This window comes from Leguminivora glycinivorella, chromosome 20 (assembly GCF_023078275.1).
Source record: "Leguminivora glycinivorella isolate SPB_JAAS2020 chromosome 20, LegGlyc_1.1, whole genome shotgun sequence".
Classification (NCBI taxonomy): Eukaryota; Metazoa; Arthropoda; class Insecta; order Lepidoptera; family Tortricidae; genus Leguminivora; species Leguminivora glycinivorella.
In genome coordinates this window covers 12,785,023-12,801,789 of record NC_062990.1, presented here as the reverse complement: position 1 = coordinate 12,801,789, position 16,767 = coordinate 12,785,023, and the positions used below count along the sequence as shown (strand labels likewise).

At 39.1% G+C, this 16,767-nt stretch overlaps 1 protein-coding gene across 1 annotated transcript in view; it reads left to right on the top strand.

The window, feature by feature from the left end:
* Positions 1 to 7,831, top strand: part of LOC125236937 (probable serine/threonine-protein kinase HSL1) — a 139,287-nt gene extending 131,456 nt beyond the window's left edge. The window contains exons 16-26 of the mRNA XM_048143856.1: positions 1,159 to 1,258; positions 2,710 to 2,812; positions 4,123 to 4,214; positions 5,274 to 5,630; positions 5,699 to 5,830; positions 5,926 to 6,162; positions 6,231 to 6,362; positions 6,458 to 6,562; positions 6,632 to 6,754; positions 7,169 to 7,462; positions 7,694 to 7,831. Coding sequence (XP_047999813.1) covers positions 1,159 to 1,258; positions 2,710 to 2,812; positions 4,123 to 4,214; positions 5,274 to 5,630; positions 5,699 to 5,830; positions 5,926 to 6,162; positions 6,231 to 6,362; positions 6,458 to 6,562; positions 6,632 to 6,754; positions 7,169 to 7,462; positions 7,694 to 7,831 — 1,813 coding nt within the window. The remainder of the gene's footprint in view (positions 1 to 1,158; positions 1,259 to 2,709; positions 2,813 to 4,122; positions 4,215 to 5,273; positions 5,631 to 5,698; positions 5,831 to 5,925; positions 6,163 to 6,230; positions 6,363 to 6,457; positions 6,563 to 6,631; positions 6,755 to 7,168; positions 7,463 to 7,693) is intronic.
* Positions 7,832 to 16,767: the final 8,936 nt, after the last annotated feature.

Here is a 16,767-nt window from a genome sequence, read left to right as displayed (position 1 = left end):
GTTCTATATATACCTACAAATAGTTATATAAGTTGCTAGGCAGAATGTAGGCTAAAAGCTAGGAAAAAAAGGATGCAAGAGCAAGCCCCATTGCAAGCCAACGAGTGCGAGCGAGCAAGATATAGCTGAACGTAGTGAACGTGCTCTTCCGCGCTGCACTAGCGCCACGGCAAAACATGGCAACATGCTGTGGTCTGTACCGTATGGTCGGTCGGCCGTGAGCTTCACTTATGGAGAACTTAATAATATCTAATATTAGCGCGCGATTTTAAAAATGTTAGGGCAAGCCCGGCTTTTGGGCTTATATGGCTGTACCGCCACTGTCTGTTTGTCTGTCTGTGTGTGTGTCTGTCTGTGGCATCGTAGCTCCCGAACGGATGAACCGATTTCGATTTAGTTTCTTTTGTTTGAAAGCTGAGTTAGTCGGGAGTGTTCTTAGCCATGTTTTATGAAAATCGGTCCACTATGTCGGGGGTTTTTCAAAATTTTTTTTTTTTATGATTTTATGATGAGTAAGGCTGTCAGAGCTCAACGAGGGTGCGGTGTGCTGATGACGGGTGGACTTACGGAACTGACTTATTCCGTCTATTGTCCTTTGAGTCGTCGGCAACCCGAACCCTCCTTGGAACTTGTGCACTCCTTTTTACTGTGTATTTAACACAGCAAAAGGGAATGTACAAGATTCTAATGGGGTGGTAACGCGCAAGTGACACTCTTTGAGTTGCAGGCGTCCATAGGTTACGGTGCGGTCCATCAGGCGGGCCGTACGCTTGTTTGCCACCGACGTAGTATTAAAAAAAAATGATAGTGTAATATCGGCCTTACAGAAGTTATGCCATTAAAATAACTATAGTCATAGTGTCATTATTAGTGTACCTATTAGCACACCTCGGACACTGGCGATTAAATATATGAAAGAGGCGCGTTCCTAAGCACACAGTCTAAGCTCGTGTAGGTGAACGCGTACTATGCTTGTATGAGTGACATATAACAGGTCGACTGTTCGCGTTTTTGACAGACGGTAACTGTGAGGTAACCGAGAGGGGGTGGGCGGCACTTTCAGCGGGGAGCAGGAGTAGCCATACTGTATGATAATACTCTTTATTATACTGTGGTATTAGTCAGACATGTGGTGTAATAAGTAAATCTGTTGGTCAGCTTGCCGTACGCGGCGCCGGAGGTGGTGGCGCGCGCGCGCTCGGGCGCGGCGCCCGGCTACAGCGCGAGCTGCGACATCTGGAGTCTCGGCGTCATCTTCGTGAGTACCGAACACATAAATATATAGTCGCTTCATCTTTACTTGTCCTATCATGTAAACAAACGAAACGTCAAATATGATCGATGATTAATATCGATCGTTCCTAACGATAAGTTGTTGTCCCGACATTACGACTCATAGACAATCTAGATTTCGTAATGTCAGGAGTTTTTGATGTCATCCGTTCGTAATCACAACTATTGATGAAAATCGTTTTAGAAATGATCTTTTCTGTGGTTTTTTGATTGATTTCAATACTTTGTGAGTCTATTTAAGTGTATAATAACATGTATAGTGATGGTTAATGTGCAATTCCAGAGAAAAGTGAGATAATGTTTTCCAGCAGTGTTTGTTTACATGATTGGACAAGTAAGGTTGAACTCCGTATAGACAGATAAAGTCTAAGAAAAAAACGTACCTCAGTACCATACAGAAAAAGGTACGGTGGCCTAGATTGCATTACACCTTTGGGGTACGCTCAGCTAGATGGCGCTAATATTAATATTTGACACAACACATATCAGGCTAAGAATATGGGCCAAATTGTCAAAACTGAGGTTCAAAAGTAAAACTTGCAAGAAGCCTGTGTCAAGAGATGGCAGTCTATGCACTGTGATTACACATTTGACTTCGACAGTAACTCTCTATAATACTCTATCTCTTTGGTGAGTCACATATTCATTCCCTTACATACATACACATCCATAAACTCGCGCCTGTATTCCCGAACGAGACAGATAGAGCGAAGCGGCTGTAGGAGGTAGGGCATAGCGAATGTTATTCCGCTTTGTGTGGTAGGGCACAGCACAGCGGATATCATCTCGCTCGAATCTAGAGCAGAGCCCAACTGGGGAAGTACCTCCGCCTTACAGAAGACCGCAGCGAAATAGCACTAGACCCTACTCATAGTGTTGTGTTGAGTAAGGCTGCCAGAGCTCAACGAAAGTGCGGTGTGCTAATGACGGAAGGACCTACGGACTAATTAGTTCCATCTATTGTCCTTTGAGTCTTCGGCAACCCAAACCCTCCTTAGAACTTGTATTTACACTCTTTTTTAGCCTATATAGTATAATAGCGACCGAAAATGGATCTTGACTTCCAAGATTTTTCCATTCACTCTAGTCCTGTGGAAACTGATGCCATTCAGTCGCTTCAGTATAGGAAGTTTCTCCCCTAGCTGTTCTTACTGTTCCCATCGAAAGACTGCGCTTCGAAAATCTTTTCAAATCAAAACACTTTATATACAGTAGAACCCCTTACGCTTAATGCGATTTCTCGCATAGTATTCCATTTTAGGCCGGCCCCGGCAGGTCAGTTTATTTTCACGATTCATACGATTTCCCGTTTAAGACGCTTTATTTACTAAGTAGGTAGGTCGCATCAGAATCATATTAAGCGGATTGTACTGTATTTACTTATGAAGTGACTTCTTATATGTAATTTTGTTACAGTACTGCATGCTATGCGGTAAAGCGCCCTTCCAGCCAACTTCCAAGAAGGAACCAGTCGCCTCGTATATGGACCGCATCCGACAAGGCAGCTTCTCTATGGAAGGTTCGTATCTTACATTATTTAATGTTAATAAATACATATGTATAAATGTATAATTTGTTAATAAAACTTGTAATGACACAAATTCTAGCAATAATAGGCTAGATTCCTATACTTAAAATATTTTTTTTTTTAATGCAGTGCATGAAATAAAGCACTACATAATTAAAAGCAATATGGACAGTAGTTATGTTTATGATATAAAGTAAATGAATTGACCGTGACGTCACTCCTCAGCTCAGTATTTTATAGTAATTCCATATTAGCAAATCGTTTTGTCAGTTCTTAAAAAGAAGCTGATTTGATTAGTAGGAAACTAGCCTACTGTTTTATAATTCAAATGTACTAGATTCGTTACATCACCATTCACTTTAATAAAGTCGTGTTTTGAGATCATTGAGTGAAACTTACGTTTATATTTAACCCGACGTTTCGGACATGACATTACGTCTGTGGTCACGGGTAGATACACGCGATTAAGTCCCGTTTTAATTTAATAATATGAGTGAAGGTCGTGTTAGTTTAAATCAATATATTATTGAGTGAGCCAAAAGCGAGCGACGCGACGTTTATTAAAACAACGTGAAGAAAAAACGAAATTACATATTCATTTAACACAGTAAAAGTACAAATCACATTACGACACTTCATTACTTTGACGTGCGCATTGAATTGTTTTGTCAAATATTAAAAGGTCAGATTGTACAAATCCAAATATTATTAGATAAAAACCGGCCAAGGGCATGTCGGGCCACGCTCAGTATAAGTAGGGTTCCGTAGTTTCCCGTATTTATTTTCAAAAACTGTTCAACCTATCAAGTTGAAAATAATTTTCCTAGAAAGTTTTTATAAAGATCTACTTTTGTGATTTTTTACCCCAATAAAACATATTTTTGCACTTTGTCGGCGTGATTGATACACATATTGGTACCAAATTTCAGCTTTCTAGTGCTAACGGATACTGAGATTATCCGCGGGCGGACGGACGGACGGACAGACAGACATGGCGAAACTATAAGGGTTCCTAGTTGACTACGGAACCCTAAAAACGGTGATTTGATAAACACCTGAAACCTCTACCGACAACTGGATACAGGCTTTATCAGTTACTACAACTGCCTGCCTGCTTTACAAATAATAATAAATAAATAACTATTAATAATTGTTACAGGTCCAGTATGGGACGCAATCTCAAGTGACAGCAAGCGACTAGTCGCGTCTCTTCTAGCGCGGGAAGTCGACTCGCGATGATGTGCGACATGATCAGGGCAGCTTTAAACTAGCCGTGAGTATACTATTAATAATAATTACAGGTCCAGTATTAGACCGCGGGTTATTCCTCAAACCACCAACAGAGTGCCAGCTGACTGCTGCTGATCATGGCAGGACCTACACGAAGTATCATGCGGGTTGACATTGGACATGGAAACCTATAGGGTCTATAGGGGACGCGATATAAGTCGCATCTCTACTAGCGCGGGAACCGTCCCGTCGGGTCTCGCCTGATGATGTGTTGCCAGGTGTCCATGATGACCAGGGCAGCTTTAAACTAGCCGTGAGTACCCTTAATACATAATAGTTATAGCTCCAGTATGAAGGACAGCCTTTAAGATCGACCACCGAAACTGAAAGAACCAAGTGTACTAATAAAGTACTATCAGCTGCAAAAGTGCATGGACAAATTATGAATGAATTCATTGATAAATTCACCTTGCACTTTTGCAGCTGATAGTACATTGGAGATGGTCGCGAGTTCTCAGAGGCTTGCGGCATTTGCAGACTAAGGGTCTGTAAACGTTAAAGCTTTCGTTAAATTTTATTATATCGGGAGGTCCATAATTCCACGTTCCATAGACGATGTGTCTGTCAAATGTGGTTGATGCAACTGGCCCTTAAGGGAAAGAAGGCACCGTAGCGAAACAGGCACCTATCTAGCAAAGTATGTCGCTCTCGCATTGTCTGTTTATCCACCAGAAGCGATGTTTCTCACACCATAAATCGTCTGAAATAGACGCTAAGGCCAGAAATATAAGTATGGGAGATATCGAGCGACAGCATTATATTTTGTACCTATTTTATATTAATGTCAATACATATAAATATACTGTTTAAGAATGAATACCCAATCCTAAAGCAAGTGTTTTTACCAATAGGCGAGACGACTAAAAAAAACTAGTTCGTCAGGTAGATTATCAAAAAATTTTGGACACTTATTTATTTTTTCTCGTGAAAGTCGTGAACGAAAAATGACGACGGTACAGTGCATTGAAGTTTCGCGTGACGTCACGCCTAGGTACAATTTTTACTCAAAAGTGACGTCACAAGCCCCCACTCCGGAACTTTGATGCGTCATTAATGAGATAAAGCGAAAAATATGTGTTCAATATCTGACGGACTAAACAGAATGCCATTTGTTTATTCGTCATCCCTATTGCCTGTTATACTAAATTATAATCTATTTCAGGACATGACCAAAGCCGAGCTCTACAAACGCCGCAGCAAGAACAAGCAACGCAAGTCCTCAGAAACGGCCGTCGAGCTCCCTGAAGACTCGGAGCTCATGCACACGATCAACACCATCAAGAGTAGAGACAACAACTCTATAGACAACGATGTAGAGCTGATTAAGGCTAACACACTGGACACGCCTGTGGCCGAAGAAGAAGTCGCTCATGAAGATGCTGATGAGGTGAGTTCAAATAATTTAACTATAAAGAGTAGAGACAACAACTCTATAGATAACGATATAGAGCTGATTAAGGCTAACACGCTAGACACGCCTGTGGTGGAACAAGAAGTCAGTCATGAAGATGCTGATGAGGTGAGTTCATATAATTTAGTTAAGAGTAGAAATAATGTAGAGTTACCCTTATTACTGAAGATTTGGAGCTAATACACACCATGAACACCGTCAAGAGTAGAGATAACAACTCTATAGATAACAATGTAGAGCTGATTAAGGCTAACACACTGGACACGCCTGTGGTGGAAGAAGAAGTCACTCATGAAGATGCTGATGAGGTGAGTTCATATAATTTAGTTAAGAGTAGAGATAATGTAGAGTTGCCCTTATTCCGGAAGATTTGAAGTTAATACTCACTATTAACACCATCAAGAGTAGAGAAAACAACTCTATAGATAACAATGTAGAGCTGATTAAGGCTAACACTCTGGACACGCCTGTGGTCGAAGAAGAAGTCAGTCATGAAGATGCTGATGAGGTGAGTTCAAATAATTTAACTATAAAGAGTAGAGACAACAACTCTATAGATAACGATGTAGAGCTGGTTAAGGCTAACACGCTAGACACGCCTGTGGTGGAAGAAGAAGTCAGTCATGAAGATGCTGATGAGGTGAGTTCATATAATTTAGTTAAGAGTAGAAATAATGTAGAGTTACCCTTATTACTGAAAATTTGGAGCTAATACACACCATGAACACCGTCAAGAGTAGAGATAACAACTCTATAGATAACAATGTAGAGCTGATTAAGGCTAACACACTGGACACGCCTGTGGTGGAAGAAGAAGTCACTCATGAAGATGCTGATGAGGTGAGTTCATATAATTTAGTTAAGAGTAGAGATAATGTAGAGTTGCCCTTATTCCGGAAGATTTGAAGTTAATACTCACTATTAACACCATCAAGAGTAGAGAAAACAACTCTATAGACAACGATGTAGAGCTGATTAAAGCTAACACACTGGACACGCCTGTGGTCGAAGAAGAAGTCAGTCATGAAGATGCTGATGAGGTGAGTTCATATAATTTAATTATAGAGTAGAGACAATGTAGAGTTACCCTTGTTCCTGAAGATTTGGAGCTAATACACACCATCAACACCATCAAGAGTAGAGACAACAACTCTATAGACAATGATGTAGAGGTAAGCTTAGAGTTGGTCGAAGAAGAAGTCTGGTATGAAGATACTGATGAGGAGGCCTACGTATTGCGTTTTGTAGTTACGTCGTGAAATAAATACAGTTACAACAATTCGCAGTTTTACTTATTAACCAAACAGTCATTAATGATTTTTTTTTTTTTACTTCGCTTTCTTAAAAGTTGAACAAAAGAGACTCAGACATATCGTAAATGAAATGAAAATGAAAAAAATGAAAATGAAAATGAAATATTTATTTTTCAAGTAGGCATATTACAATGCGCATATGAACGTCAGATAAAGCTACGCCGGCAAGATAAGAAAGAGCTCCATAAGGAAATTCCGATGCCATAAAGTTATATGCACCAGCATTTTTTCCCCGGACACTATTAGAGTCGGCTGTACCAACTATTATTTCGGGTATTATTGTACAGTTTAGCCTTATACATTGTGTTTAACTGCTATCCCATTCTTCTCCAGGTACCCAGCGTGAAACCAGTAGAAAAAACCTACTCGAAATCCCGATCAAAACTAGACGACTACATCTACATAGAAAGCAGCCAGGGCCTTGACGGCACCAAGGTCGCCTTCCCGAAAACTAGTCGCGCCAAGAAGCCCAAAGAACCCCAGGAAACATCACCAGTACCCAGGAAACGCAGAAAAGTTGAACCTAAACCTAAAACTAAAGTTAACGGAGAAGGAAACACTAGGGAGCTAAGGAGTAAGGAGAAACCTACCCCTAGCAGACCTAAAGAATCAATAGAGAACGAAAAAGTAACCAGAACTACTAGAAAACGAAAATACGATGAAATTGTGAACTCTAAACCTGTTCTTAGAGAGAAAACGCAAAATGGAAGGCAGTCGAAAAACAGCGTTGAAAAAGAGGCTACTCGAAAAATCGCGCGGCGAAAGAAATTAGCCCCGCTTAAAGTAGACGTTCAACAGAATGTTCGTATGACACGCTCAAGAATGAGACGGCTAGAGGTCAGTCTATCTCCCTCTCAGGTCAAAACTATAGTGCCGGCGTTTTCGTTTGAGTCGGATAAGAGAGCAGAGTCGTCTGAAGGTAAGAAGACGCGTAAAGCCAAAGCGAGTAGGAAAACTGCCGTCCGCGCGACCCGCTCGCGCCCTAATAGGAGGTGAATGTTACAAAATTTAGGTGCAAACTAAAAGCTTATTTGTATACTAAGGTGTACTTACCACGGCTTTGACATTAACACTTTCTGGACACAAAAAAAAAGTAGATAGAATGGCAATATGGCGAACGACGCGTGGTTAATAAGTTTGACGTGTCTGCTGTCTGTCTGTCTGTGGCTTCGAAGCTTTCGAACGGATAATTTCTTATTTGAAAGCCAGATTACTCGGGAGCGTTCTTATTCTTAGCCATGTCGGAGGTTTTTTCACATTAATTGATTTGAAATGGACGAACTTGTTTTTGCCAGACTGTAAGTGCGATAGAGACTTATAGAAACACCTTTTAACTCATGTGGTGTTTGCGTCCATGGGCTACGAAGACTTACCATCAAGCCCTATGTTAATAAGTGTCAAAGTCTTGGTAAGGATACTTAGGTAAACAAGGTAAGCTTGTACTGTTTGACCTAATAGCAAGAGGGTCGGCCAACAAGCTAACTGTCTACGATTCTAGCGCTGTACAGTTGCAAATTGCCCATTGTGCTATGTAAAGTGGGTATGTACTTTTGCAGCTGGGTATAGTCAATGTCGAAATAGGTACAGTGAAAGACTAATTATATCGTATTAAATACATGTTTCCATAGTAACGAAGATTGCTATGATATAATATTTTGGTCAGTTTTTTTCAGTTCGTATACAAATGTTATTCTACGGAATAAATTCTAGCAAACAGCGAGAGCTGAAAGTTTGTATATCTGTCTCTTAGGGCCGCTTGCATCAAACCGTCTGTCACCGATGAAGCGTTCGTTAAATTCTATTGTATGGGAAGTTCCATAGACGTCTGCTGCGTGACGTTGATGTGTCTGTCAAATATGGTTGATGCAACTGGCCCTAATCAACCAAAGAGAATGTAAAGTTCCTTTAATAACTTTTCATCTGTCGCGATTGGATTGTCAAATAATAATAAGATCACACTGCGTAGAATCGTATAGACAGTTATCTTAGCCTTACACTGACAGCATTCATGCATTAAAAATTACATTTTGTAGGCAAATATATAACCCCTTATTCATAAAGTTATCAAGCCGGTAAAGTTCGTTTGTCCCTTTCCGACGTATCGGTGTGATAGAAAGGGACAAACGAACTTTATCGGCTTGATAACTTTAGGACGTTTATGAATAAGGGGTTAATCTTTAATTTCTGACGATTTTTTAATTTTTAGTAACTTTACATTTCTTCAACTTTACTTCCTTTGATTCTTGATTTTCATACTAAAAGTATTTACGTCATGACAAAAGGTTAACGAACACGACTTCAAGTGAACAAAATTTTTATTAAATCGCTTTTGTCATTAACTTATATTTTTACCTAACATATTGTTTTGCTAGCATATACAGAATAGACCTACCATTGAGTGTATCCGATGGCGACTGTACTCAATTTTCTTTTTTTAATGACAGAATGTTGTCAGTGTCAGTCCACTAGCGCCCTCTAGCCTTTAAATATCGACAGAATAGTGATGGAATAAAAACAGGCGCTCTGCTCAGCGTAGTGATGGGAAGAAATTATTTATTGGAGAGTAAGTTATGTCGTAGTTAGCTCCACCCTAGTTCCATAAATAGGACCTGTTTTTATTTTTAAATCCCTCTATTTAATTACTTTAATATATTTACGATACCTTTTTTTCCTTATTATTACCATTAGAGTTAATTCTTTGATGTTGGTTATTATGTATTTCAGTAGATAATATAATAATTAATAGGTAATTTTGTGTGAGTGCGCACTTGGCCCATAGTTGAAATATACGAGTCCTATCTGTATTTTTTTGCATCATGTTGCGCCATGCAACGCCAGAGGGCGCCATGCCGCGCCATATAGCGCCAAGGAACGCCATATAGCGTCAAGGAACGCCATATAGCGTCAAAAAACGCCATATAGCGTCAAGGAACGCCATATAGCGTCAAAAAACGCCATATAGCGTCAAGGAACGCCATATAGCGTCAAGGAACACCATATAGCGTGAAAGAACGCCATATAGTGCCATGGCGCCTCGCAGAATACATTAAACAGATCTCTTTCCATTAAGACGAACTTAGGTTGTTTGTGTATATTTGTTTGGGAACTAGATTTAATAGGTTAAATTTGTAAATGTTTTTTCGAAATGTAATAGCTTGTTTGGAGTATTGTTTATCTTCCATTGTTTAGTAAGAGTGAGCTAAGGTATTCTATAAAGCGATGGGCGAAGCGGTCCGTGCCAGAGCATGCCTGGAACGCCCGCTAAGATTGTGTTTATTAAATTCAATGAATTTGTCAACTTTTCCTCCTCGTTTTAAGGGCTTCTACCAAATAAAACTATTGTTTTGATTATTTCATTGTAAATAATTTAGCATTTAGTACAAAATCGGTGGAAGAATTAATTATATAAATTTAAATTATAAAGAATAATCTCAGGGGCCCGCGGCATATCATTCGGAGCGAGGCTTAGTGATAATTGTATCGAAATTCAGTTCTGCCAACATAATAACTATATTTTCTTAAGTCAAATATAAATCAATACAACTTTCAAGTCAAATCGCTTGCTTCGTGATATTTATAATGTTTTTTTACAACAATAGTGAGAAAAATAAGTACATGGGACATAAGGAACTTTTTGCGTTGAATATCGCACTGGATTTCACATATTCTCTTTTTTTCTTAAGTAAATCGAAGACCAAGGTGATGAGTACCATGTAAGAGTATGAATTATATTGTTGACATTAAATTTATTTTTAATTTTAGTCAGAAAAATATCAATGTACGGGTGTTTTTACAAGTATAATGCGAATATTTAGCGAAATTTCATCTCTTTCGTCCATTTTGAAAAAAATAAAAGTGTCATGGCGACTTAAAAGTGTTGCCAACATTCGCAAAGTCCATGTAAAATCACCCAGAAAATGCATAATTACAAATCAGTGCCGAAATAACGAATTTTCGTTCGGGAAATTGAATTTCCACTTAATATGTAAAAGGTAGCGTTTACGTCACTATCTTATACAGTAACCCCTTATTCATTAAAGTTATCAAGCCGATAAAGTCGTTTGTCCCTTTCCGACGTATTGGTGTGATAGAAAGGGACAAACGAACTTTATCGGCTTGATAACTTTAGTGAACGTTTTAAGAATAAGGGGGTACAGCGTTGAAGTGCACTTATGGGGATGTACCAAAAGATTATATAATTTTATAACAAAGTTAGAGTTATTGAAGTCGGCAACAGACAAATTTTGTAAAGCGTTACAATGCCGGACGGAGATATTTGATTGTAATAAATATACCATTTTAACATTATTATGTTGTTTCCTTTTTAATCTATGATTTGATTTGCAACCAACCCAACGAATAACATGACTTCCCTTCACAAAAGGACCCTTAATGCTTTTTATTTTGTATTTTATGTGACAACTCGAGAAGCTTTGTGTTGTGGAACTTGTAGCAGGGGCGGCTCACTCCGCGATTCTATCGCCGCGCTACAAGTACATGCTGGCGGCCGCGAGTTCGCGGCCCAATCAGGGGTGGCGCGCGTTCTCACGGAACGCACGTTCGCACTTTCTATTGTTACTTAACGTCGAAAGTTTTTTTTAAGATTCATATGCGATATCCGCGTGTAGAATGTCTAATAATGATATGTTAAATAGACATGAATAAAATAAATACCATGGCCCTTTACGACCGAGAAAATTATTTTCTAAAATCTCATAAAAAATGCATGTGAACAGTTTTCAATGGTCGTCAAATACTCGTAAAAAATAATATAAAATTTTTTATTGCCTTTAATCAATAAAAAAATCGCATGCAGGAAAGTGACGTTCAGGACCTATATGTAAATGCACAAAAGTGCAAATTCGGAAGGACACGTAAAAAGTGACTAAATATCTTATTTTAGATAATAAAACTTTTTTTTTATAATCATCTATTATTCGTTTTTACATAATCACAGAACACCCCACTAGAAGCCAAATGTGAATTTGTTTTGCAACAAATTATAATATTATAATTAAATTATAATAAGGCCTAGTTACCCTTCGGGTTGGAAGGTCAGATGGCAGTCGCTTTCATAAAACTAGTGCCTACGCCAAATCTTGGTAGTAGTTTCCAAAGCGGACCCCAGGCTCCCATGAGCCGTGGCGAATGCCGATGCCGGGATAACGCAAGGAGGATGATAATTGTGATAGCATCTCAATAAAAATCATTCTAGTAACTAATAACTAAACTGTGCATTTTTACTTACGTTTACTAAGTTAAATAACCAACTAAATATTCTAAACTAATCAATGAACTAAATACCACTACAGACTCTACAGATTCTAGATAATTATTCACTATTACAAATCTGCTTTCTTTTATATTTCATAAAATGGTAGCACATGGTACGAACGGCAGTACGAAGTTCCCGCAACAGACATAAACTAACATGGCCCCATGCCTAGTCGTTTACGTGAAAGGGATAGCATATCACATTGTTAACTCGGTAAAGAGGGATGGACGCGCCTCGGCGCCGCTCAGCACAACCATATTGACCAGTATAAATGAACTCCGCGGACAATAAACAATATTCAACAAAATAATTAATTTGACTTAACTGTGGAATGTTGTTCCATCTTTTTTACATGTAGAAGTGTTAGAAGACTTGCCACACCACTTTATGCTGTAAGAGACCATTGTTTGCAACCAAAATTGATTATTTAAGATTTTTTCCCGAGCGGACACGGACACTGTTAGCGGGTCGTATACTTGGGCGCTACTGATCGGTGTCGCACGCGTTCAAACTTTTATAAACCTTATTTGTCGTATGCTTGGTGACCGCGAGTCGCCCTGTAAGGGCCATCTTGTTGTATTGATCTGTGTACATAATACAACGATTAAAAAACTATAAAAAAAAACAATTGACGAAAAAAATCTCATTCCAACTATCACTTACTTCGTATGTAAATCTTTCAAACATTTCTTTTTGCGTGTAATGCAAAGGTACACGTTGTTGAAACGTTGATGCAACGTGTATTAGTTCGACTGGATCAGGATTCCAATGGGGAATGCAGGTTTTGGGGGATTTCATATCGTCAAATTTAGGCAAATGATTAATAACTATCAAATATGATAGATGCAAGGTGCTGGCGAGCTCTGACTCTTTCTGGGCCTCACAGGTGTTTTACCATGTGAAACGTCATTCGAACATGCTTCTCTATTCATTACGCCGTTTTCTTGGTGCTTTAATGAGCATTGCAAAGATTTCCAAGCGGAAATCTAGTAAAAGTACTTTGCGTCTAGGGAGGCCCATGGCGTCGCAAACAATTTTGTACGTATGCCCTCCATGCATTCACCAAAGCTAAATTATTATCATTGCGTCTCAGAAACAATTGACGGATCGTGTATTTTTAAATCAGTTAAAGTATTTGAAGACGAAGGTTCAAAAAACAGCTGGTCAACCTCCAAACTTTCGTTGTCACGCCATTCAAAAAGGTAATAGGACATTCTTACACAGATCTACTATTGATTAAGTCCCACGGAAAAGTTCAATAAGGCTTGTGATGTTGGAACTTAAACAAAAATATATAAATTCTGTATATATACCTAGAAAGTACCCAAGATTGAATATAATAGTACAAAATTTTATCTGAGTATTAGTTCGTTTTAATCCATAGACAACCCTGGCGTCGGACGCTGCGCACGTGCGGCTCTTTTCTTTGTAAGAATTTTGTAGGCATTTAAAAAGGCGGCATTTCGTGAACATCAAAGCAGTGGGCCTTCTGTACAGTCGACCAATTGGAACCCTAGGCCACTGTAGAACTATGTCATAGTGACGTTATAAATCAGATTGTAAGAAATCTCTTACTGCTTGTTATTTCGACACGGTTGTAGAGTGGCCTAGGGTTCCAATAAAATTGGTTGACTGTACTTGTACTATTAAATATTCTGCTTGTAGGTACTCAGAAAACTATATACAGGGTGTAACATGAAGAAACCGAATAACTTTAACAGCGAATTTCTGATCAGGGATCATAATATTAGAAGATTAAAATGTCGTAAAAAAGCTTTTCTGGGTTTCGTCTACTTTAAGAGTTTTAGCATTAAAACTATCAGAAAATATGTCAATATCGTCTGTCTCCAACATGATGCGGTTAAGAGCAGCTCGGGCTCGAGCGGTGCGCCGGCCGCCGCGAACAGGCGCCGCCGCCGCCGCGCCGGCACCGCGCCCGGCATGCCAACCACCACATTCGCTCTTGGCACTTGCAGCCCCATTCTCTCAAGCACGGATGCGTCATCTACTCTATGGTGAAACAGTTGGCGGTAATGCATAATATGCAGCAGTTTCCGTCTGGTTTCTAGAGTTTGAAGACCAACCATTCCTGTTACGAATAGAGATGGATACATATATGGGTAATATCCGTACAGTCGTTTGTAAATGTGCCTACAGAACTTCCTCTGCACTCTTTCTAGCATAGTGTTTTGTTCTTATTAGAAAGAATGCATTAAAATAAGCATCTTTTATAAATTAAAGTTTTTTTAAAACCTACTAATTTAGGAGTTAGAGTGGTGCAAAGTTGCAAAATTTTCCCGTAGCATTACTAAGGCGCCAAAGACAGAAAGCGATATCGACGGAGCCCCGCTTATTACAGAAACTGCACAGAATAGGAGCCTTCGGCCGTTTGAAGATACCTAACGAACCTAACTTATACCTATATAAAAGTCGTCATTTTGTATCCTAGACCGTTTGCGAGACACGCGTTAATTTTATTAAAGTGCTAGTGCCATTTACTAATCTTAGAACCCTAATATTCGCAGCTGTGGTGCTTTACTCAGGCCACACGCTACAACCATACCGACTTTTGTGTCAAAATGACAGTCAGCAATGTCAGATTCCACATTGGTCATTAATTTTGGAATCAGCACCCCCTAAAACCTATTTTACGACACCCATGATGACTTTTGTGTCAAAGTGACAGTTAGCAATGTCAGATTCCACATTGTTCATTAATTTTGGAATCAGCACCCTCTAAAACCCATTTTACGACACCCGTGACGACTTTTGTGTCAAAGTGACAGTCAGCAATGTCAGATTCCAAATTGGTTATTAATTTTGGAATCAGCACCCCCTAAAACCTATTTTACGACACCCATGACGACTTTTGTGTCAAAGTGACAGTCAGCAATATCAGATTCCACATTGTTCATTAATTTTGGAATCAGCACTCCCTAAAACCTATTTTACGACACCCATGACGACTTTTGTGTCAAAGTGACAGTCAGCAATGTCAGATTCCACATTGGTCATTAATTTTGTAATCAGCACCCCCTAAAACCTATTTTACGACACCCATGACGACTTTTGTGTCAAAGTGACAGTCAGCAATGTCAGATTCCACATTGTTCATTAATTTTGGAATCAGCACTCCCTAAAACCTATTTTACGACACCCATGACGACTTTTGTGTCAAAGTGACAGTCAGCAATGTCAGATTCCAAATTGGTCATTAATTTTGGAATCAGCACCCCTAAAACCTATTTTACGACACCCATGACGACTTTTGTGTCAAAGTGACAGTCAGCAATGTCAGATTCCACATTGTTCATTAATTTTGGAATCAGCACTCCCTAAAACCTATTTTACGACACCCATGACGACTTTTGTGTCAAAGTGACAGTCAGCAATGTCAGATTCCACATTGGTCATTAATTTTGGAATCAGCACCCCCTAAAACCTATTTTACGACACCCATGACGACTTTTGTGTCAAAGTGACAGTCAGCAATGTCAGATTCCAAATTGGTCATTAATTTTGGAATCAGCACCCCCTAAAACCTATTTTACGACACCCATGATGACTTTTGTGTCAAAGTGACAGTCAGCAATCTGAGGTACTACATATTTGTAATCTGAAAGTAATCAAGTCAATAATTTCAGTTATTTTGAATCGACTATGATTCCGAATTATTGGTAATAGTAATAGTAGTATAGTTAGTAGATGATTAGTGATTCCTTTATATGTAATGGTAATTTACCGTTTCACTTGATTACATTACAAGTAATCTAACACCCAGTAGTGGATTACAAAGTAAAATCAAGTAATCGTGTAATCCGGAATCGATTACGATTTGCCCATCTCTGCGGCGCTGCTGCAAGTTTTGAGACAGAAGTATATGCTAGAAAGAGATGCAGATATTTGCCACTCACTCTTACCTATAGTTGCGTCTCAAAACTTGCAGCAATAACTTGCTGGTCTAAACTCAGCTTAACGAGAACAACACACGGGCGCGCCATCTGTCCCAGCTGTGGTGCTTTACTTAGGCCACACGCTATAACCATACCGAGCGCATCGATCAGCCGCTTAGTTCCAACGCGCGCCAATAGATGGCGCAAAAACTATATTGCGAAACGGGACAATGACGTCATCTTTTTCGTGCATGCTGCCCGTAGTAACGAGTTATTAGACGTTATCACGTCAAAAAGTTACTTTGCAGGCCTAGGCCTGAAAAATAATATGAAATTCCTTTACAGTCCTCTCGAGTTGTTGCGCCCAAAAAGCGATACTTCCCAGCCCATTTTAAGGAACGTAAAGACAATATTTCATTGCATGTTTGAGAAAAAAAAAAAACAATTATAATAAGTAAGTTTTTCTCAGCGCAAAACGCTCTTTTGACGCCGATGATGCCATTCCCGCTCATCCTTCGTTGATAGATAAAATTTGCTCAGTAATAAATATCCGCGTTCGTCACATAAATAAATTGTACCAGGAATTATGCTTCAAATGCAATGAGGACATTTTTTATCCTAAATTCCTACAGAAGTAAGTCCATAAAGCTGAATAAGAATAAGTAATAAGTATCCTTTACGCATAGAACGAACGACACATATTTTTAAATTCATCGTTATCGAAATCACTATCAAAACCATAAGCTCCTTGTGCAAGCACCATA